Below are 25,052 nucleotides of genomic sequence, written 5' to 3'. Positions count from 1 at the left end.
AAAGCATAACAGGTGGAAAACCTAGGTTACTACCTTGGCTTTAGGAACTCCTGTCACACAACTCATCTGTTTCAGTGTGGGCAGTAAGACCAAACTACAGCTGTTGGCGTGTGATATATTACAGTGGAAATTATAAGAGAAGTTGGAAAATACTGAACAAAGAAAAAGCCCCACAGCATTACATTCTGAAGGGAATGACAAGTAAAAAAGATACTAAGCACTGTGAATGACTGAATGTAGTTCAGAAACGATATAAATGTTGTTTAACATTTAAACAAAAACTAAGGATTTTGAAAGCTTTTCAGAATTTGCTAATAATTGCAGGTCATAAAGAGACTCCTTCAGCACATAACCATAAAAGATTTGATAGCAGATCAAGTTGAAAAGGTGAAGAACAAAAGAATCTGAGCTGCATTTCTGTCCTGCTCCCACACCTACTATTCACACTGTCACAAAGGTGTATTTCAGATCATCTTGTTCAACCAGTTAAATCTCTTTATCTGTGCAAATATTTATTCTGTATTAATGCAGCCTCAACTTTTGAAAAATTCTGTTATCTTTACTGCTTATCTTTCAATGACAGAGCTTTGACTGTCCCAAACATTGGCCCACTGAGGTGGCAGGAAAGGGATATCAAAGGGGACAAGAGACCAGATACAACCCAAAACCAAACAAACAAGAGCAGAATCTGCAGCCATGAAAGTCAGGAGAAGTTCAATTCAGTGTCAATCCCTATTTGTCTGAAATGTTTACAGACATACACTTACAGAAAATAGTGTTGATGAAAATACTGTCATTAGAGCAGTAAACACACAGGAAACTGTGTTTTGAAATGCTGTGCCTATTTTTGTCCATTTTTATTTTTAGGCACATAAAGCTATGTGCACTTAATTATATATACACTGGGAAAAACATAAGCATGGGAATGAATCTGCAGATAGAACATCTAGTATATGATCAGGGCCCAATAACTAAAACAAAATTGAAATTTTAGGTCCACAAGGAGACACGCTACCAATAATCTCCACTTTTATATCATGTGGTTACATTCTTTCCCTCCTTCCTGCTTCTAATCAAACATCCCAATCCTTTTCCACCCGCTGGCATTATTTATATGGGTAATTTAGGCATGAATCAAACTGGAGAAAAAGACACACACACAAAAAAAACCAAAAAACAAAAACCAAAATACCAAGCAAACAAATTAAAATAAAACAAAACCAAAACCACAAAACCAGAAAAAACATGAACAAATCAACAAAACCATAACAAAAAAATCCACAACCCCCCTTTCCCCCAACAACAAAAATCCAACTGGAGTCAAAACCCTTTTCAGTTAGATCACTTTCCTGAACTGACTTACTGGAGAGCTGCAAAAGCTCCAGATCAGTGCAGAGAGGGATCAAGAGGGTGAAGCTGATCCCAGAGCAGCTCAGACCAAGCCCTGCCCAAGCAGCCATGGGACTGCAGGACTTTGAACACAGAGCAGGGTGGCTGCTATTTTTTTCTATGTGCTGCTGAATTTACTTTAATTCTCCTCCAAACAGAAGACTGCAAGAGCCAGAGAACACTGGTAGAGTCTTCAACAAAATCTCTGCCCGCACATATTTACTACTTCAATGCAAGCATGTGAAATCTTAGATCTCCTCAGATGCAAAAAGCCTGCTGTCCCAGATTGCTCCTCAAACTTTTCCTTATGAAAGAATGTGTTTTAATAGCAAATTCTTTGCTGTTTTTTCCTTTTCTTTCTTCCTCCTCAAGGAAATAGTTTTTCTTTTTCAATAAGGATATAACCAAAAGCTATTTTCTCTAAACCTATGTGCTTGGCAAGTGTCTTCTTCCCCACCATCATCCACTTAGTTGTCATTTTTGCACTTTGCCTTTTTTTTTATAATGGCCTTTCTTGTTATGAGAAAAATACATTCTTGGAATGCTTCAGCTCAAGGCTCTCAAAAACAATTACTTAGGCATTTGATTTGATCTGCCAGCTCTTCCTTTCAGGCTATTCGGGCTTTATGAATCTTGAGTTTGGTCAAAGGTTAAAGCAAACCTTTTCCAAATTACACTCCAGTGTTTCATGAGGCCCAAACATATCCATGCCAGTTGTTAAGGATAGGGAGTAAATTCACTATTAGCTGTGTACAACAGCAGCAACTTTGAGTGCAATCTAAAGAAAATTATCCATATAGGGAAGGTTGCCAATTCACACATATTGGGAAAGTAGGACTGCAAGGTGGAATGATGAGTGAAAAAAAGTCACCCTTAAACTGGTGAAAGTTCATGACTGTTTACAGGAGAAAAAGCAAGAGAACAGAAGCTCAAGTATCAAGGTATCTTCAAGAGTATCAGGGCACTTCACAAGCCCAGGCGAGCAGAGTTATAACCTCTAAAGTACTTCATCTATCATGCTTTGAGAAATTATCATATCTGTGATCCATGTACACACACACAAAAATAAACTACCCATGAAGCATATGGAGGGACAAAACATATGTTTTCTGAGTTGATCTGGCTGCTAGTTGGGCTTCTCCAGGGAGTGAAAGTTAGAAAGGATAATCTGTCAGAGTTATCTGCCTCCAAGGAGTGACTGAAAGGGAAGATTTCCAGCTGGCTGTCTCTACTGGGTCTTTCTGACCCACAATCAACTGCAAGTGGCGCTTCACAGGTTTGCTGGAATGCTCCTCGTGCTATTGTCTTGCCTTGGATATGGCAAAACCCAGGCCAGTTTCATTTTTTGTGCTTTGTGTGCTCTATTTGGCAAGTCTCTGAAATCAAGCTGCTTTTTCTGAATGAGTGCATAACATGTTTACTCAATTTAAACAAATTACTGCTCAAAGACATGGAGAACAAATAATTCCTACCGCTGTGATACCTTTTCACTAAATGCAAAGCAGTTACTGCTTGTGTTCCTTTTTAATGTTGCAGCATATTTGTCTAATATCATTTGCATATCAGATTTTTAATCATCTTTTTAAAAAATCTCTTTAAAATTTTAAGCTTATCACATGCCTATATGCAACAGCTAGCCAAGGTTCATCAGCTCCACTATTAAAACAGAAATCAAGCTGAAATAACTAATTGTAATTCACTTCAAAATACATTTGATCAAAAATACATATTTTAAAGTTCTGATTATAGATCATTTAAAAGTACGTTTCCCAAAAAATACATAGATTTTAATTCTGAAAATAAACAGAAATACACATTATAGGAAAACAAAGTTTATTTAGAAACCGTTCTAGAGGGATGTTGGTGCTTAAGATTTACATTTAAACTAAAGAATGCACAGAAGTTGTACATGTACTACTTCACTGATTTTTTAATCCCTTTTAAGTGGTAAAATTCAATTTTTTTAAGAGCAATTGGAAATGCCATCATTTTACTCAACCAGAGGTCTTAAGTGTAAGTACCCTATTGCCATAATACAGAGGAGACTGGGTACTTTGAAGGATGGTGGTGTTCATTTCTTTTTTTTCTTCTTTCATAGTAAGAAGTGTTATATTGTGGTTAGAGTCATCTCTTAAATTCTGACATACATACTATTCACAATTGTATGGGTAAAATGGGTTAAATTTAACGTTTCTGCTATTGAGGAGACAGAGAAAAAGGATGTGCACCAGTCCTTTTAGGCTCTTCCAATTAATATGCTACTGAGTGAAACTGATACGCACACAGAAGTACAGCCACAACCCTCCAGCCACCTGCTTGGACAGGTAATTTATGTGATTAAAAAGCCCTCAAAATTCAAGACAGCTGTGTAACATCTGTGCATCACTAGATCCTAAATGCCAATTATCTGCATTTAATAATAATACATTTTTAAACAGAGGAGTTGATTTACAATGAGAGAAAGCACACAATGCCTTTAAGGGCCAACCTTATCCCAGCACCCACACCAGCTCATATTTTTAATCAAAGCTTTATAATGTTGCAAAACTGATTACAAGTTTCTCCATTGAACAGACATAAAATTCCATTTAAACTACATATATTACATGCAGAAAAATAAAAGGTTTTGAATTTTAAACATTTCATCTCCAGAAAGAAGCCTGTCCTCTAGCCAAACAGACTTGCATGAGTTAGCCTTACCTGGAGCCATAACTTGTTATTCACTGCATCTCTCCCTGTAGCAATGCACTGAAATGTAGCATTCTGGCCTGCATTGACCTCTACATCCCCCAGTCTCAAAAAATGTGGAGATTTATCTGTAGAGGGGGAAAACAAAAATTACAAATAAAAGTCATTATAAAAAAATAAAGGCGCCAGAAACATTATTATCTCCCTCAACCTCCAGGTTTTGGCTAAAAAAGAAACATAAGAGAGAATATAATTTGTCTCATCTGTGTTTGAGGAGTGCTTTCAGTCTTTCCCCTTCTCCCCTAGTGATTCTACTAACTTATTTTATACATCTGTTATAATAAAATCTTTTTAAAATAGAAGCCAAAAGAAGGAGATCAGATGCCAAAATATCAGCAGCACTTGACAAGAATTATCCCAAAGACTTTTGACTGTATGAAATTCATCATACTGAGAAAAACCCAATTAGCAGCATACTGATCAAGCAAATAGATACTGCTCATGTTGTTTGCAAGGCAACTCAGAGCTCTTGTTTTGGAAAATGAAATCATTTGTGGCATTGAACATAGTATTTCAGGAGCTGACAAATCTATTTCCCATACTGAGAAAGGCTGTAGGAAATCTCAGTGGCACAGCCACCTGAAGGATTTACTAGACCTACAAAAGCCAACAGAAACATTTGAGGAATGGGCACATTACACAGCTCACCCACCCTTTTCTCAAGAGCAGCTAAAGAAAACAGAAGCTGAACTGTTCTTTCTTTGTGCTTACTAAGAAAACATGACGCACGGGAAAAAACATTAAATTGGAACAAACAGGGTTTACACATCAGTAACAAAAAGAGCTTGTCTGAATTCCGTAACATGCTGATAATGTGCTGGGATGACTGTACCCGAGTGCCTTTTGTTTTGGCATTTCAAAACAAAACACAAAGAAGAGGAAGAAAATACATATGAAAGCCAGATATTGAATCCAAGCAGAGCTTTGCTGAGTACAGGCATCAGATAGCTGGGGTGGCTGAAATATTAAAAAAGGTAACTCACTCAAATACCCTGTAAGCTTGGTAGCTCCTGAGAGCTATGATTTTAAAAGGTTTGGAGTAGAAGAAAACATGATGTGAGGTTGCCATTGGAACTTTATTATTTGGCATCATTTTGCAAAGTGGGAGCAGGATATTGTTATGTCCTGGCCATTTCAGAAAGCAATTAAATTACAGCCATGTGGTACTTAGAATGAAATCATATTTTAGAGAGGGTATGTCTAGGGAAAGATGAGAAGAGTTAAACAGAAAGAAATTGCAAAAAAATTTTGATAACAAGTGCCAGAAATGCACAGTAACAATTTCTTCCTCACAACCATTTATTAGTAGAATATTCTCATTGTCATAACTTGTGTTTGCATGAATGCAATTATTCCCCAGGATTAGGAGGGAAAGGCAAACATAAATGCCTGAAGCCTGTCCACAAAAAAATAAACAAAATGCAATCTCTCAGTAGTTCAACAGCCAGAAGCCTTTTTTCTCTTTTTTTAAATCTATTTTGTCTGGTTAGGAAAAAGAAGAAAAAAAGAGAAAAAAGAAAAGGGGTATAAAATCTGATGAACCTCCTACAAGCATCTGCCAATTCAGTTCTCTTTAATCAGTGAGTAAATACATTAACATTAAAACCCATTTTGATTATACACACCAACTGTGTATAAGTGAAAAGTCTTTGAAGAATGGCCTTTTTTTTAAATCCCTGTATAATTTACTTCTGGCAGAAAAAGATTTCACCCAGGTAAATCACTATTGCAATCACATTTCTCCCTGGAAGCTGCAACAAAAATACTGTTGAAAGAAGAAAGAATATCAGTGATCAAGTGATGAAAACTGAGCAATCCACAGCAATATCATACATGTCCCGAAAAGACAGAGAAAGATGCAGCTCTTAATCATTACTTACCACAAGGGTAACTCAGGACCTGGATGTCATCAATGGCAATGTAGCCATTTCTTCCATCTGAGACTTCAGCTTCAAATATTACCTGTCAAAATGAAAGAAAAAATGTTTACAACACTCATTTCTACAGAATTCCCCCGGTGGCAAGCGTGTAGATATAAGACACATTGCCTTTTTCATTTAGTTGAAGTTCCTACAAGGTTTGACAACTGAATGGAATATTTATTACTCAGTGTGGTGCAGTTCCATACCATTCATATACATGGCTTGCTTTGGATTGCTGCTCATAGCACACCAGAAAAAAACATGTTTAACTGCACACTGCTTTATCTCAGCTAAATGTGCAAACATGATTCAATTCTGAAAAAAATGCCATTGCTTTCAGATAGGTTAGGCATCACAGCACATAAGCGATCAACCAATTTTAAGAAAATTTGTTTTCTTCCTAGGATCACAATATAGTCTCCTGTAACCTTCTGCAGCACAGTTGCACAGGAAAACACAGAAATAGTGAGGCACTCCCCAGTGGTAACAAAATGAACAGCTGTGGCATGAGATTTATGCAGTAGTCATTAACTTCATTCTTCCTTCTTGCAAGGCAGTGAGGAAATTCCTACATATGAAGAAAATGAAGACCCTGTCTTCACATCCAGCATCTTGTCCCACCCCAAAGGGGCAGTTAATAACAAAGAATTGCTTGGTGGCCGTTCAGAGTTCCTGAAATTGTGCTTTGACTGCAGAAAGAGGTTGCCTGTGGGGAATGCATATTTTGATAGCACTGGACTATAATCCTACTTCCAGCTTCTCCAGACATTCTTGCTAAGACTGCACTTCTAGCCAATTTCTTTTTTTTTTTTTTCCTTCTGATTTTATTTGCACCCAAATGGAATTTACTTACAAGAACCACTTCATTCTCTGCCTCTTGCTCCTGCCTTGGCCAACAACAGCGTGATGGAAATTAATTTAGTGTTTGGGAGTCCTACTTTCATTGTGTGCCTTGTCCACTGACATTTCTGACCAAAGCACTGTTAGACAATGTCTACCCACTCTTCAGGCATTTTCAGAGAGCTGGTACTTGTTCCCAGTGAACATCAATAGAAATATCTTTAATTCTTTAATAATTTGGATCATCATCTCTTTTTTACTTAAATGGCTGCATGGTATGGAAGTCAACTCAGTAAGAAACAAACACTGTATATAAAGTCCTTCTGGCAGACTGGTTTCTTTACAGCACAATACAGTTCTATAACATACACAAACTCTGAAAGCATGTTGCTTCTCAAAGCCTAGTTAAGAAATTTGAGCATCAATGTTAAGAACTGAACTAAATTTGCACCTCATTCTAACTGGGTTGTTATGAATTCACTTGGAAATAACTTAGATCCAATTCTTAGGAAAGTTCAGGCTATGTAGGTGTGTCCTTCTCCTGTGTGTTGATACCTGCTTATGCTGGGGGTCAGAGGACAGAAAGTTACATTTCTTGGGATACTGCTGGGAATTCATTTGCTTCATTTATTTTTCCCTCTGCTAGATGAATTTTAGTAATCTCCATCCAGCAGGAATAGGAAGTTATCAGAAAAGGAGAAATCCACAGAAAATAGAAAGATAAAAGACATGGAGAACCATGAGAAGAAGAAAAATAACAAAAAAAAATCCCAGAAAACATGGAGAAACATGGAAAGACAAGAAATTTATGAAAAGTTATAAGGGATGAGGTTTACAAAGTAAGAAAAAGAAAAATACAGTGATTAAAAAGATAGAGAGCTGAGATTTAATATATGTATTATCATTTTTTATATTCATAATTGGGACAAATACAACTATGAAACATTCAGAACTATAGATGAAATAAAGCAAAAAAGTGCTGCTCAGTTAAAAAAATTATTATCAGGCTTTAATTTGATAACATCTGTTCACATTTAAAATGGGAAATGGAAAAAGGCAATTGCATACATAGGTGAAAAGAGCAGTCCAAAATGCTGACAAGTCAGGCAAGAATCTGAGGTAGTTCTTTTTCTCAAATACACAAACTTTTTGAGAAAAAACAGACTGCTGAGCCATTGCTTTCACCAGAGGGGGCTTATCCAAATAAGACACAAGTCTTTGGGAGTGAATCCTGCACTTTATCTGCACTGCTATTCAGTTTACAGTCCTAGAAAGAATGGCTTTGACTCTTCTGTTTCAGCTGAAAAATAATTCAGATTATCACTCTCTCCAGAAAACATAAGTTGTCTGTGCAACCATAAATGTCCTTCCACTTATTGCAATTTAATTGCATGCCCATATAGTGCACTTCTGAGAGATGCTCACTTTCTTCAATGGAGAAGAGAGAGAAACTGCTTCCAGGGGATGAATTGGGCTGGCACGGAGCACAGTTATGGAGACGACCATCCTGTCTCATTTGTACTAGAACTGACACAATGAATGAGAATGGGAAGTGCTGAATATTTCAGGTAATTCAAATGCTACTCAAGGGAATCAGACTTGATCCCAGAATGTTATACACAGTTCCAAGATGATACACATATAGTAATTACTCCTCCAAATAAATTTGTATATTCTTGTTTAGGAAGTACCTACATTGAAGCACAAATTAAGATCCAGGGCCAGAACTCCCTGAACTGGACACACTCCTACATATTTAGCCATTCCTAATGGATTTCTTGTCCACATACTGGACCATTTTCTCCCTAAAATCATGCAAGCTTTTAGTTTACACAGTGCCATTTGGAAAAATCCATGGGTTTATTACTGACAGCATTAAGAGATGGTTCCACTTGTGTGGTTTATACCAGTCTTCATTTAATGACCCAAATCAGTGACAAATTGATCCCAGCCAGCCTTTTATATTATTCACAACTTTGTAACCTCTAGTATATATCCCAAATGTAAAAGTAATTTTGTCTCAAATTTGAAGAGTCCCAAATTGTTCAGCCAATCTCATATAAAAACCATTCCCTTTTCTTTGATTACGCTCGTCCTTCTCTCTAAAGCTCTTTCTAACAACAACATATTCTTTGAAGACAACGAGAGCAGAGTTGGCACACAGTAATCAAAATATGGGTGAGTCATAATTTATTCAACAGCTTAACACCATTACCTAATTTATACTGAACTTATTTAACCATTCTTAACACTTCATTTGCTTCTTTCGACCATCACTGGGCTCTAGGCAGTTTTTATGAACCCCATGATTTTGCTGCAGAGTGGCAATGACAAGCTTCAACTGAGTCCATCACTCTGTGTGTGAAATTTAGATTTTATGGAGTGTGCATTTTTTTATATCTCATTATCAACACTAAAATGTGCCTGTCATTTTATTTCTCAATCACTCTCAGTTGGTGAGTCTCATAATTACATACTGTCCTTGCAAATCCAATGCAGCTTTTACCTACAAATTCTGTGTTTGTACTGTTTTTTGGCACCCACTCTGGTCCCATATGAACATGATGACACAATTCTGCATCTAAGGAAGTATCTCATAGAATGGCAGCTTGGCTTCACTATAAGTTTGTGCAGAGGGATATTTGGAAATATAACTAGAATAGATTCTGGTAATCATATTGCTCTTACCTATATACTCGTCAATCTGTAAAGGGCTGAAAGCTGAAAATTAGGTGTATGATGAGAAGAACAAAATAAAAATAAATAGATAAATAAATAAGTAAATAATAAATGCTGTTTTGGTTTAGGCACTGGAAAACAACACACACCTTTTCATATCCCAGCCCTAAAATCCCCAAAGATGGCAATCACTATTTATCTAATATTATTCCAGAAATAAACATTTTTACCAATTTAAATACTCAACAGTGTTTGAATGCAATGGAAAAAGTAGTAATTATTGCAGCAGAAACTCCTACAGACATTTAGTTATTTAAGTTTAATGCTTAAGAAATACTTAAACCTCCACATTACTTCACAGCCCTAACAATACATCCTGTAATCCTCACAAAGGCTAAGCCTGCACTTGCAGGAATATAAAAAATGTACTTCTTAAGGACTGGCTTCACTGAATTTTTAACTCTTGTCAGGATCCAAAAGTTTATCCACCATCATAATTAGCTCATTTAAGGCACTGATCAAAATAAGCACTCTCAAAGCATACCCAGTCAATTAATGTAGTCAGGAAAGAGGGAAAACAATTCTGTGGCCCAAAGCCTATCCTTAGGAATACAATTCTTTCTAGGTTTTGTAAAAGCTGTTTTCTTGTAAGCAATGCACCACCAGCAAGAATGGTGTTTTCAGTACAATTTGGAGACCTTTGCTCTTTCTCCCCTTGACTAGATCTGACCACTAATGGTAATGAAGGAGGTACAATCTCCCAGTTTTGACACCGGTACTGCCACATCATCATCTATAGAAAGCAATATCTCAGTTAGATAAAAGTGAGCATTAAAAGGTTTAGTTACAACAGAAATGTAGTGTTTCATTATGTTTTTTCCTGCTAGGCTCTAATACATAAAATTGAAGAGAGATGAAGAAGAATTGGAGATTAAAATTAAAAAAAGCTTTTAAAAGGGAAAATTTAGATACTGTAATTTCCATAAAGCATTCAACCTACAACCTATACTTTTGTTCAGGCATAGTAGGGCCTCTACTATCTGGGTTATCTGAAATCCAGCTTGTACATGGATGAATTCCAGGGCTTGCTGGAAAGGTGTACTAGAGAGCTGTGTGCAGAAAGAATTTAACACATCTGTGATAAAACACAGTAAAACCAGAGTACAACACCAAAAAAAACCCCAAAAGCACTGAAAAACAAACTACAAAAAACCCACAAAAACAAGCAAACAGAAAAAAACAACCAAACTTCAAACCAAAAGAAGCAGTGAAGTTATATCAACTAACTTCACCAGATGTGTTATATTAACCTCAACAGATATAAAACTTCAGTCTTTCATAAGAATATAAAAAGAAAACTTTTAAGTTTTTTTTTCTACTTCATACACACCTCTTTCTTTTATTAATTTTCAGTTTTATAACAGCACAGTAGGGTATTCCAGATATACTCATACCTAGTACTTGCAATAGAATTGATAAAGGTTAAACAGCGCATAGAAGAAAATTTGTTTTGCAGTTAAATAATTCTCTGCAGATGAAATGCCATGCAGAACAAGACCAATTATATATAAAACAGTAATAAATCCTATTCACTGACAAGTTTCTAGCCCTATTCAATGCTTTCACAATGTTAAAGGCATTTTGAAACACTGAATCAAAGGTTTTAATTACCAAGAAACTAAAAATTAATATAAACATGAAAACAGTGTCATGTTACAAAAGAAATGCTTAATGGAAGCTAGCTGAAAGGGACAGCTAAAGAAATTTTATCTAACATACAAAAATTTTGTTGACATAATAAAAAGCATTTCCCTTGTGAAAGTTACAGACAATTTTGCTGAACTAATTTAGAAATCATGAAAACATAATTAATTCCACTTGACTGCTCAAGTAATGCTGTGAGGCAGCCTTTGCAGCTGACAGGACCCAAGAGAACTTTAGCACACCAAAGCAAACACTTGGGTGAAAACTTTGGAATCTCAAGTCTGCCAGGCCAGCTCACACCCAATTACTACTTATTTCCTCAGTAACACACCTCCTAGCATTGGAAACCAAAGAAGCTAAGGCTATCTTCTCACTGGTATCCAGCTGAGCTGGTCATCTCAGATTCTTTGACCATCTCAGAGTCACCTACAAGAACCCTGACATTCACAACTCCTCTCATCCCTAAAGTTACATTCAAGTTTCACTTGACATAGGGAAATCTTCACTCCAAGATTCATCCCAGTGCGTGCTCTCTGGTGAAGAATCACACACAAAAAACATGCCTTCAAAGGGTCCTAAAGGGTGATCTTTTAAACAATTTATTACTGGTAAGTGACCTAGCTACCTATTCAATCCCTGAGGAAAGAAAATAAAAAAACAAACAAAAAACAAAGCCACACCACAAGTGTAAAATCATCTCTTTATGTGAAAGCAAGAATGGTAGGTTATGTTTTGTTGAGCTAAACAATTCAAACATGATGAGAGTTAATAACAATATTTTACTTCCAGAAACAAGATTCATGTTCCAGCAAAACTGATAATTATTATGAAGCATAATAAGCCTTTGGAAGGACCTGTGTGACAATTGCCTGATGGCAGGAAAAGCTAGCAATTAAGACTCAGTGACCGTACAAACCACTGTGTTAGAAACACACTGAACACAAGAAAGAAAACAAAAAAAATAGTCACATCTCTGCACTTATCTTTGCTTACTTCTTTTAAGTTGCTTATGCCAAATGTTTCTAGATTCCTCCTAGAAAATGTCTGGATGAAGCACCACACATGGATGATTTACAGCTACTCTGGCTTTGGAGCAGTAGCAGTTTATCATGAAGGAATACTTACAGTTTTGCAAAATACCTCCCTGCTCTTGACTGACTGAAAAAGTAGAGGAAAAAACATCCTTACGTAGCCCATAAACACCAGATCATCAAAAAAATAAAACATATGTTTGAGGGTGAAAACTCTTACATAACTGAGATTTTAAAATAACAGTAATGCCATGTACAAAGGCATGACTTTTAACCATGGGCAACTAAATATTGATAGCACTGTAAATCATGACATTTAAAGGCTAAAACTGGGAGAGTAGCAGTAAGAGACAAATTAGGAATCCATAAGAAGTACTCAGTGCTTTGTTTATTTTTGTCATTGACTAAAACCTCAAGGAAACTCTTCCTGGTAGCACAGAAGCAGTCTTTCGGAACATGGGTAGCTACCTGAAAAGGCAGCAATACAAGACTGGCATAATGCCACTTCTCCAAACCTAGAGAAGAGGTTGGTCCTTTTTTGACTTCCAATGACCTTTGAGAATTTCTTATCATGTGGAAAAATTTTGAGCAGTTCTTGATAACCCACAGAGGTGCCTTTCAACTTGGACCATTCTGATTTTCTGAAACTGTTGTCCTACAAAATAGTTTTATTTCACTTACATTAAACAGAAAGGCTTAAGTTCTGTTTTGACCATGTATCTTCCAGATACTCACTATGGGTTGGATTGAATATAATCCTTTTTTCTGTAGAAAGTGTTAATTGAAATTTTTCATGTATGCATTTTACAACTTTTAATATTTACTAGATGTATTCTGCCAGAATGCTGGCTACCAACTAACACCTGCCTGTTTTATGATGATTCCTGCCTATGAATTGTTTGTGGGATGATGGAAGCACTATTTGAATAAATAGTCACCGGGAAAGGTTTGCTTTCCCCTTCCCCCAATAACCTAATAAAAATATACTGTCATCCATCACCAAAGTTTTGAGCTGTAAAAGCTTCTCCAGCAATAATTTTTAGCCACAGAGAAGCAGAGATACATTCAAGGGACAATACAATGTACTTCCAACAGCCTGGCTCTACCCTCAGCACTTGTAGGGTGAGCTCACAGATACTTCACTGACAAATGCTGACATCTGAACAAGACAGATTTTTTATAATGCAAAGCCAAAATCTGCTACATTAATTCCCATATTTCCATGTGAGAATCCAAGCCTAAATGATCATGCTGCCCTGGACTATGGAGCTGACTCCATAAATTATCTTATATGCTTTTTTGATACTTTTTTCTTTCTACTTTTTGCATCTCAAAGCTTTTGTGTGTTCTGTTTTAATGGACCAGAAGTTTAAGAAGGTAGTCATTACAGTCTTTTTAGTGATGACAGTTTATCAGCAGTAGCTACAGACCCAGCAAATCCATATATTTATCAAGGATAATCATAGGGCCCTAATTTACAGGTAAAACAATTGCATGGAAAAGGCAACGCAAGCAAGTTCTCCAGAAGCACATTACTGCAAAGAAATAAAGTATAAAATGGCTTTTGTCATAGTGAAGCAAAGGAATGCAAGCTAAACTTTGTTAACCATTATTTATTGCTCCACAATAGCTTTGAACAAATCTGTTTGACAGGCTGCACCTTTAATGTAAGCAGAAAAATTTCCACATAGGGTTAGAATAGAAGAACAACCCCAAGCCACACCTAATAACTGATTCAACTCCTTTATGCTTTATTCCTACTACAACTGAAAGAAATTAATTCCTCACAGTTAGTAAAGTGACAGCAAAGCCTACAAAATTCTTGTTTGTCAATGAAAAAGCAGAAGAACCAGGTGGTTCTCGAGAGCATGATACATTGAAATTGAGACCCTGAAGAAGGAAGAGAAAAAAGTTTTGCCTCTGTCTTCATAAACTGATACATCTTTAAAAACAAAAACAAAATCCATCTCCACAGATACACATTGGTACCCACAGCTTTTCACTCTAAAATTTATTTTATAAAATTAAAAATAAAAAAAAAGGCTAAACACAAAACCAAAACCACCCACAAACCCCAAAAAAAAAAAAAAAAAAACTAACTGAATCTTTCAAAATATATTAACTGACATCTTTGCACATGTCATATCTAGGGTGTACACACTTGGGACCAGGTTTTGGTGATTTTGCCGTCACTTAGACTATATAGAGAGCTACAAAGAGAAGGACCTTGAAAAGGTCTCTAAACACACCAGAAATGCCAGGCCTCCAGATACTAAGATGTAACTTCAGTGAGTCTGTCTGAATATTATCTTCCTGCTTCTGAAAACATTAGACCAGGAACATTGAAACCATTTAAACTGTCACTACTACTTGCTTATACATAATATCACATGCCTTGCTTAATAAAATCAGACAAGTCAGATTAATTCCCTAATTTCCTACTTAGAGCAGAAACTTGCATTTGAGATTGTGACAATGAAATATTTATTTTTCAGGGCAGTAAAGGTAGTAAAAAAGGCAGTAAGGAAGATGAAGCAGCAAAAGTAATAGCTGTGAAATCTGTCTGTGATGTTAAGCAGATAAACATCAGTCAGGAACGATACCAGATCTACATTTCCCCATCACTGGAAATGACCAATATGTTAAATTAACTCTGAAGGGATTCTCCAGGTACATTTTTCTGGGATATTTTTAGAGCTTTTAGGCATTATCTCTTTAACAGTAAAAGAATTAAATACAGAATCATTGTCATTTTTTCCATTTTTTTGGAGTAGAAAGCTAAAGGTATCCAGCTTATATTCTCAGTTTGCAGGGAGAAGTATGAAGGAGCTACATACTATTAAGGAGCTCAACAAATGAAACTGGATCAGAGCTGAGAAGACAAGTTACTGACAAGTCAAGTCAGGCACATCACACAGAGATAAAAATTAAGCAGACAGAGACTTGGGGCAAAGAATTTCCTCTGCCCTCCCTTAAAACCCTTAACTTCAATACATCCACTAAGGTCTTATTAGTTGTTTTCCTTTCCACCTTCCTTCTACTATCAATCTGCAAAGACATCTGATACTTAAACTAGCTTTTCAACAAACAAGCTAAACTGAAAAGTCAAACAAAGGAATGATGAATCCTAAATTCAGAAGAAAAGGGTCTCTCTGTTCTCAAAATAAATCCATTTTATATTTTTTAAGTGCTGAAGATTAATACTGAGCAGAACTTCTTTGCTTCTTCTATAGGTGCAGCACATAAGATATTTCAGTAATTTTGCCTACCAAAATGAGTAATGTTTCTGGTCTCTGGTATTGCACTTGAATGTATTATTTTTCTCCACAGAAAAAGGAAGGCAAAAATACTTCCCAAATTAATATTGTCTCCTGAAAGAGAGAAATAACCAAGAATCATTCATAATCACATTCTTTGAACTTTTTCAGGATAATGCACCAACTTGTTGGGGTTTTTTTAATTGTTCAGAAAAATAGCTGTGAAACACTAAGCAATTACTATTCTTGAAATAGCTTTGGTTTTATAATGAGCAGAGCAAACTTACCATAGCTTCTTTTAATTTGAAACACATATTTTTAATATGCCTATAAAATAATTTTCTAACAGATGGATTATTAAATGGCAGAAAAAGACTGCATAGATGAGTACTAACCTTTCACCTCGTAAAATTACAATTTTTATCTACAATGAGCAGATAAGAGAGAAGGACATCCTTACCAGTAACCTTCAGATAGGTTAAGATAAATTTAAAGCCCAAGACAAACACATTTTAGAATCTCTGCTCTCAAGGTTCATTGTTCATTATTGTAAGCCATTGTAAGTTATTAAAGATTGTGCCACTGGCTATTAAAGGAAAGTCATAACCTATATTTAAACTGCCCTTTTTTCCACTGAGGGGGCAGGGACATTATCCCACCAGTGGATCCAGCTGATATCTGTATCACAGCACTCTGCATTATGTTCAACACAGTGCTTTTACATGACATTTTATAAAAGATGACAAAGGCAATTCTTAAGTGGGAGAAAATTAGGGTTTGCGATTGGAATGATGATTTCTCTCCTCACCAGATTGAGGCTTCTGCAGTCACAGCCAATTATCATCATGTTCAGTTCACAAAGGTTTGCAGAACACCACAGGCCACAAGAAATTCCCAACATTAAAACACAGCTTTAACAACCACAGACAAATACCAGGCAAAAGCAAGAGTATATTGCTCCACCACAATAAATACTGAGAAGGCAGTGCCAGTATCTGTCACAAATTCTCTTTTGTTACCTAGTGGAAAATCCATGTAGATTTAAATTAGCAAAGTTCACTATAGAATATACATTTACTTTATGCTCAAATTTTAAATACATGTGCAATAATATTTATTTTCACAATTCTAAAGATGAGCTAAAAAAAAATATTCAAAATCCATCTCTGTGTTAAAAGCTGCAGGCCTTGATCTGTTTACACTACTTCTGGATATCAGTTCTCAAAAATCTTTTAAATAAAACCACAATCCTAAATGTAGCACAAGGTTCAACTATATAAACATGTATATATTAACATATATATGTATATATAACATCTGGTTATACAGACATAATGTCCAAATGAGATACTAGAGACACTAGAGAACAAGCCATCCACTCATAGCATATTAAAATATTTCTGCATTTAGTAATTGATATAGAGATGTGTGCATGAATGTGCATGCATCTGCCAACACACACTTTTAATTTGGACAAGGTATTGATTACACACAATGAGCAGGGCACTGTCATTGTGTCTCAGCAGATATTAACTATGTTTATCCAAAGACTGCTGATAGACTGTGAGATTCATGATGCCATTTTTAATTAGCAACATTTTCATCTATTTTTATAAGTTCCACTGTTCCACATAGAGTTACCAGATTCCTTTCTGCTTTCCCTTGTACAACACTACCAAAACAAACATGGAGATCTTAAACCAACTTCCAGTGGTTTTGTTCAGTGTCAGACTTTCCACCACCCTTCTTAGGAAATAAAAATAATTTCAGGGGAAAATTAACATGTAACATTCTCCTTATGCAAATTTCATTTCCCCTCATTTTTCCTTTCCTCAACAAACTGTTCCCTTCTATCAGGCATCTCTTGACAGCTTTCTTTCTTTTCTGTCTCTTGACTCTCTCCTCATTTGCCACCTTGCTCCCCTCACTCCTTCCCAGAATACACTCAATTTGCACATATGAAAACTAGGCTTCCTGCAACTACAGCTCCATCTTACTTAATTCTGTCTCTCTTTTCAAAGTTGGCATGTCCAAAAGAATAATTTCACTTCTCCATTTCCTTGGTTCATCTTTCAAAGCAAAAGTACCATCACCAAGCTGCATCCTTCAATAAAACTAAGATTCATTTCCATCCTCGTCTGACAAGCTTAGTGTCCTCTCTTCCAAAATTGAGTGCACGTAGCTTCCATAGCACAATTTTCTTTTAGGTCTTCTATTTAGATGTCACCTGAAGTTCTCTTGTTCTTGTAAGCATCAAGGCTTCACAGGAGCTTTACACTATGCCTAAGCCTCATTCTCTGCTTCCTCATTGCTGGCACCCTCGAACACTAAAATAGTTATAAACCAAAATTTATTCCTATACTTTTGAAATACAAAGCTAAAATAGTGGGGAAACTTCTGGTGAGGTAAGTAAACATTTTCCATCTAAGACCAGATTGAAAGGCCAGGGCAGAAATAAAATAAATGCAACTATGAGACTGGAAACACAAGCATCAAGGCACCACAAGGCAACAAAGACACCAAACTAATATTCAGTTGGCACAAATTCCAAACTCCAGCTAATCACTTTGTCACATCTGGTGTAATGGGCATATCTGGTGGTACCCACTGTTGTCATGAAAATGGGAATCACCAAATAGGGAGGAAAAACCACACACACAATGCCCCTAGATCACACTACAAGTAGTCCTAGATTTTACCTCACTTCCAAAACATCTAGTAATACAAGAGCCAGTGCCTGAAGAATTTTGGAAATAAAATAGTCACAGATTTCATGAGTTATCTGTATTGTTCACATTCTTCAGATTTTCTTCCAATATCTGTCTTTAATCAGTTTGGAAATTGTTGGAGTGCTGTACTTTTTTTTGCTGATGTTTCTCTAACACTTTCTCAGCTGATAGTACTCTTCTAAGTTATTTTGCCCATTTCCATTTCATCCAAGGATATAAATTATGCTCACACACACACACACAGAGGAAAATTCTACTCTTGCTTGATATGAACATATGTCTGTGAAGGCAAAACTTAACATGACAGAGAAATATGTAAAAAACAATTTCATAAACAGAATTTTGCTTTGCTTCCAAGTACTTTACCCATGCATTTCAGACCCTCTCTACTTGCAGTTTCAAGCCAGATATGCCAACCATGTCAGCCAGCCAAACCTCAGCCTGAGGTTTCAAGGCTTTCCAGTTACAACCCCCAGCTCTTTGGATTCCAGAATTCCAAACAGATCTAATCTCCCCACAGTGTTCATACAGCACCAACAATTATATTCTTTCAGTGGAGTGTGTCGGCCGCATTCAGGCTATCCCTGTCCTGTCACTAACCAAAGCTTGAGGTGTGCCAGTTGCAGAAAGTTGATAAAGTCTCCATTATTGGAAACTAGATAAAAGAACATACACACTCACTTAAAAAACATGCTGTCTCCTCCACTGCACTTTCTCCTCAGCTATCCTGGCCTGAAATGACAACCATTAAAATTTGTATTTAATTGGCTGTCAGGTAAATTATACTTTGGCTAAGGATGCATAATAAATAATACAGACAAATACTAATAACCAAATACTCATAAAATATTAAATAAGAAGTATTTGTGATATGTAAGAAAATTGGTGTGATTAGATCTTGTATCACGATGGTGTAATGCCTCAGAGAGATTCAGTTAATCATGTGTCACCTAAAGCAGCATGACTATTACTTCTAAAAAGCAAGCTGAAACTGCAAACCTGAAAAGTAGCTTTAACTCAATACCCATGTTTACTTAGGACCTCAGCTCATGACATTTGAGCACAGAAGCTCTACCCAGATTTAATTATTTTAAAACAAACACCACATAAAAACCTATCCTTTTTAATTTACTTCATAACATTTGCTAAAATTACTTTTGTACACCTTGCTTAGAGAACCATGAATATGATCAGTAACTTTTATGGCCAGCTCCTTTATAGGCAGCAAAGAGAAAACGTTTCACTAACACACCAAAATACTATAAAATATTCTAAGATCACCTTTAATTTACCAGCATTTGCTGATAGCTACAATGACTGATATCCCAGTGGATGGCTTCTCCTCTGTAATCAGAATGGGAAATAAACAGTGTACCTTGGCAAGGCAGACTTCCATTTCCATCAAGGTAAACAGTGATAGCACAGGGCTACTCAAATCATTTCTGTTCCCCTCCCTTACAGTGATTACTGTTTAATAATGGCAGACACGACAAATTGAGTAATAGTCATTTTGTCCTTTGGCATATCTGGCTATCCTTGGCTTAAGCTTAGTCAATCCTGTGCACAGAACCAAAGTCAAACATCACAGTCCTGACAAAAGTAAGTGATGAATAAGGACAATACAAACTAAAGAACAAAACTGGTGTGATCCATCTCTGTGCTGTAAACAGGTCTCTGGATGTGAAAAAATTCAAGGTATTTGTAGAACAGTAAATTCAGTGGATGTCAGAATATCAAGGGAACTCAGGGGCTATTTGTCTTGTGCCTGAGAGATATTGAGAACAATCCCTTACTAACAGTCATGCTTTCTTTTCCTCCTTCCTCTCCATCTTATGCTATTTCATTGTAAGGTATTGAATGCCTCAAATCTTGCACCCAGGATGGACTTCTGAGGAAAAAATTGCTTTCATTGTGAGCTAAGCAATTTATTAAGGACATGTCAGGGTATTAACATACACCAGCATGTGCACATAGGGTTTTTTTCCCTTTACTTAATTGCCACTCTCTCTAGCAACATAAAAGATTTCAAGAAATTGTAAGAGATAAAACTTCTGTTTAAAAACATCAGTTTAAAAAAATTCAATAAAAACTTCTGTTTGCCATAGAAACTCCATCCACACACTACATAAAGGCCCAGAGTAGAAAAGGAAGTATACTATTACCATGACAATTTACTTTGAACATAAGGAAATATGAACAGATGGTTATAATACCCAGGCTGAATAATTTATTGTTTAGACATGTTGCAAAGTAAACTTTTTGTGAGCACCAGAAGACTGAGGCACACGATTATTAATGAAAAAAGTGATTAGGTTCTGGGGCTTTAAAGCACAATTCTATGAAGGGCAAAACCCAGAAATTCAGCAGCATCTCTCAGTATGCCTCAAATACTCTCCTGCTACTATTAGGAGTTCAACAAATACAAAAATAGATTACCTGGACATATGTTAAAAGGCTACTTTAGATAATTTAGAAAGAAATAACCAAACATATCCTTACCACAAACTTATGATAGTAGAATAGTCCTTAACTGAAGTGGAAATACATATGATATACAAAAAAACCTACTTTTTAATTATTAAACATTTTAATTTCCAGGAGAAAATCCAGAAGTACCATTAAAGGGAATGCTTTTGACACTGACACAGGGTGCTTATTTTCAGACAGTTATCTTCAGCAGACCCTTGCATCTCTGTGTGCTTTAGTCACTACAGCACCTCATGATTCCACCAGCTTACAGAGCTCTAACATAAACCATCACATTAACTACCACACAAAAAACAGCTTTTTCATTCTGAAGATGCCCTTCGATGCACGTCCTTCGTGCTCTTAAACATCCATACATCAAAAACTGTAAATATTTACTATGTAGTCTCAGTTGTTAATTCTTATTTAGTTTCAAACTCTTTTTCTACCCAATGAACAGTGAAGAAACTAATCAAATGATAAGACAAAGAAATACTCAGGATTTGAGTTTGGTTGGGTTTATGTTTTTCCATTTTCAAAAAAAAAAAAAAAAAATTACATAAAAATTGTCACTGCAGCGAGAGTTCCTAAAATTGATGCAATGTGAAATTAGGCTCACAGTAGTTAGCTGAAAATAAGTTTTTTAGTGCATGTTGCCTGAGGAAAGTGAAAGCAAGGAATGGAATATTATAGCTATAGAAATTTTCATGTCCTCTCTAAAAACTAACCAATGAGGAGTGTATTCTAATATTTACCTGTGAGTAAGACTGTTAATGAGATGTCAGACAAGAGTAGCTAGACGAACACATGCCATACTTCATACACAAATTTCTCTAGGTAAAAGTTGGGAAAGACACCATTTTAATAGCCCCGTTTCTAACAAGGGCTACCTTGACAGGTCAATACAAATAAATTCATACTTAAACTAAATTACATGAAAGTAATTACTAAAATTTCTTCTAAAATTTAAATAAAATCCAACACACTTAAAAAGGAACATTTTTATACTGAGTTCACACCATCCTTAATTGGTTGACTTTGCTGCCTTTTTGATCAGTAAGACTAAAAAAGGAAAAAAAAACCAAACCTTCCCACTAGGCCATAAATTAATAGATTCGTCAATAAAATGAGGTCAAGTCAAAATGCTTTTCACTGACAAACCAAGGGGTAGCATCCCTTTTCATAGATTATTAGCCAAACCTGTTGTAGAAGTCACTAATGAAAAAGACATTCCTTAAAAAAAGAAACATAACCGCTGTATTCAAGATGATGTCTTCATTTGTAAATGTAAATTTGGTCAGTTTATCATGTCAGAGTACACATAAAAAGAGATGTGCAATTTTCCTTCTTCAAGAAAATATTATTTCCCAAACTGTAATTTTTGTTTTTTCCCCCTTGCAGTCTTCCTGACCATCTCTTCTTTCACTGTTTCTTGCCCTCTCTGCAAAGGATAAAAGGATTTTGCTATCCTCCAAAAGGAATTTTGAGGGTTGTCATTTGATTCCTTTCATTTAAAGTTCTCCAGTTCATTCACGAAAAGCTTCTATTCAAGGGTATTAATATATTTTTCAAACAGATACATGAAAGCTTCCTACATAAACAATATATTCATTTTTGAGGTAGTATAGTAAAAATAAAGTCAGAAGTTGAAAGTGTCCCATAGCAGGCAGCACAAGTCTGGAACAGAAGTTTAAATTACTTAAAGCAAAAATAAATTAATAGAATCATAGAATAATTTAAGACTGAAAAGACCTCGAGATCATCAACTCCAATAATTCTTTATTCACATGCTTATCTAAAAATACCTGTTAATATCCTTTTAATTCACTCATGCAGGAGCCTCTGTATAAAAATTAAGCATATTAGCTAGAAAAAAATGTCTGAAATCTTGCTTCTTAACTCCCATACACTATTTTCTCCCTGGGAAGTGGGAAAGTCTCTTAACTCATTTCAAAGTTGTCCTTGCCAGCAAAGCATATGCTTACTTTGATCCAACCAGCAAGACCAATTTACCTGAAAGCCACTTTTCGAAAACACATGTGGCTAAATACTCCACTGAAACAAAAAGTCTTCTGTGTTTACTAGGGCAAATTTGACCAATTTACAAACTGACTTCAGCAAATCCAGCAATTACATACTACTCTAAGAACAAAGCACTAGATTAACTTCTAAAAGACAAAATAAAATAGACGTGAAACAAAGAGCTGTATTCAAATAGTATTTCTGAACAGCAGGCGAGCATTTCTTGGCCATTTCCCTGTGCTGTTAATAGAGGCTTCTTGCTAAGCACAAAAATCTTGTCCAACTACATCAAAGTCTCAAAGGATTTGAAACCTTGTTTTCCCCTTCTCTTACACTGCCTGTTGTCTGTCACCTGTTGACATGACACAAAAATGGTCAGGCTCTCCCCTTCTTCCTCAGTGTTCCACTTATCCATTTACACGTCAAACCTTAGGATCCTTTGCCCATGTCAGGGAAAAATTTGCAACCATCACTGGTTTGTTTTCTAGTCTCACCTTCTGGAACTACACAGTTCCAGCACATATGGGGCTTTTGTACCTGTTTTGATTTTACATCTGTTTTTCATACTCATATACAACAAATGTGATAATTCTTCTCAAGAGAGGTCTGAAATCTGACTGTCTCAGCAGGACAGGAAGCAGTTTGCCAGGCTAAGGTTTGAAAAGGCAGCCCTGTACCCTGCTGCTGATAGATGGGGCAGGACTTGCTAAAGGAGCAGGTCTGCTGCTTTGCTAACAGACATAGAGAATGCACATGATCTGTACTAGGAAACTAGGAAAAAACTATCAGTCTTATTGCATTCATCAACCATGAAGCCTTACCAAAAGTACATAATTATTCTTGAAAACAAAGGGTATTTTTATCACAAATTAATTCAAAATGCCTGAACCTAAGAGTGCAATTATTTTACCTGGTACTAAGTGATCTACTTTTTATGGTGCTATAAATATACATATGAGTATTAATGACTACATTAGTTAAGTGACTAAAGTCTGTTCAGTTTTTGGTTTTGGTGTTTTCTTGAAATAGTAGTTCATAACCGGTCTGGAGTACCACCCACCTAGGATTAGTTCCCCTTACCTAAGAAGGTTCAATGCATATGCTTCAGCACATACTGAAAACAAACATATAAATGTTTATTTTACTGGCATATCAGACTGTTCACATTTCTGAAATTCTTTTGACTCACTGTCATTTACATTACATATTTTCCCTTTGTAAATTTGCTGCTTGCTGCTATAAAAATGTGCTTGCTATGAATCAATAAAATATAAATCTATTTTATACAAATCAAAGACCCATCATATATCAATGACTGCAAAGAGCACTGTCTAGCACTTCTGTTTTCAGCCCACCCATGAAGATCACACACAGCTTATACTCTGCAACCTCCTATGGTGATCAATTCAAACATATTTGTTGTAAACTTCTGCTTTTTAGGAGTCAGAAAGGGCTTTGCACTTGCCTCTTTTCCACTTTTTTTATTCCATGCATAGAGAAGAGTTTTGCCTTCATCTTTTTCCTACTGCCTATGTTTCAATCCGTCCTGCCATTGAAGAACACATTCATTCCTTTTTCCTCAAAAGCTCCAAGTCTTTTCTCTGCAACTAAGAGCTGTCCAGGTGTCAAGAGCTGGCTCTTGATTTCACAGGACAAGTTGTGCTAGTGAAATATGTACCAGTGATGTGCTCCATCCATAAAGTCAGGATGGTGTGCAAAGTGCAGACAGGGAAATTAATAAAGCTAAATATACAAATGTTGGCCTGAATGGTAACACCAGTGCTCATATTCTCTTTTTTTCCATACATCCAGTCAGACTTGTAACTATTGCCTCTTATCTTTTTGGTGTGCATCCCTCAGAAGAATTCAGTTCAGTATTCTCTTGAACATCTTCCAGGCAGTAGATTCAAGGTCAACATTAGGATCTTAGATAGTTTTATCTGTATGGCTTGCAGCTTGCTTTTCCACATTGTCTTGAAAAATAGGTTGTATATCTATATGCTTATTCACATAGATATATAATTCATAAATGCCAGTCAGAGAAAGCAGAGGAAAGGATCAGAATGCAATTATACCCACACACACACACAAAAAAAAAAAAAAGGAAACCTGTTATCCAGAAGTTTCTGATTATTAGGAGGAGAGATCTCAAGCTCTAAAAATTCATTAATAATCATGTGCCATTTTAAGCAGAAGTTCAGTGATTTCCATCTCCTAGCTAATGAGATGTATGTTTCCTTAGCAAGAAAATGCTGTCAACAAGAG

At 36.0% G+C, this 25,052-nt stretch overlaps 1 protein-coding gene across 1 annotated transcript in view; it reads right to left on the bottom strand.

Annotated features, from left to right (window-relative positions):
• The window catches only part of PTPRK (protein tyrosine phosphatase receptor type K), a 352,054-nt gene that overhangs the window by 174,717 nt on the left and 152,285 nt on the right, over positions 1-25,052 (bottom strand). The window contains exons 4-5 of the mRNA XM_050972314.1: positions 6,018-6,099; positions 4,090-4,205 (exon numbers count right to left, since the gene is read on the bottom strand). Coding sequence (XP_050828271.1) covers positions 4,090-4,205; positions 6,018-6,099 — 198 coding nt within the window. The remainder of the gene's footprint in view (positions 1-4,089; positions 4,206-6,017; positions 6,100-25,052) is intronic.

The sequence above is a fragment of the Serinus canaria genome, chromosome 3 (assembly GCF_022539315.1).
Source record: "Serinus canaria isolate serCan28SL12 chromosome 3, serCan2020, whole genome shotgun sequence".
Taxonomy (NCBI): domain Eukaryota; kingdom Metazoa; phylum Chordata; class Aves; order Passeriformes; family Fringillidae; genus Serinus; species Serinus canaria.
Note: the sequence above shows the minus strand (reverse complement) of the source record. Positions and strands in the feature narration are given on the sequence as shown.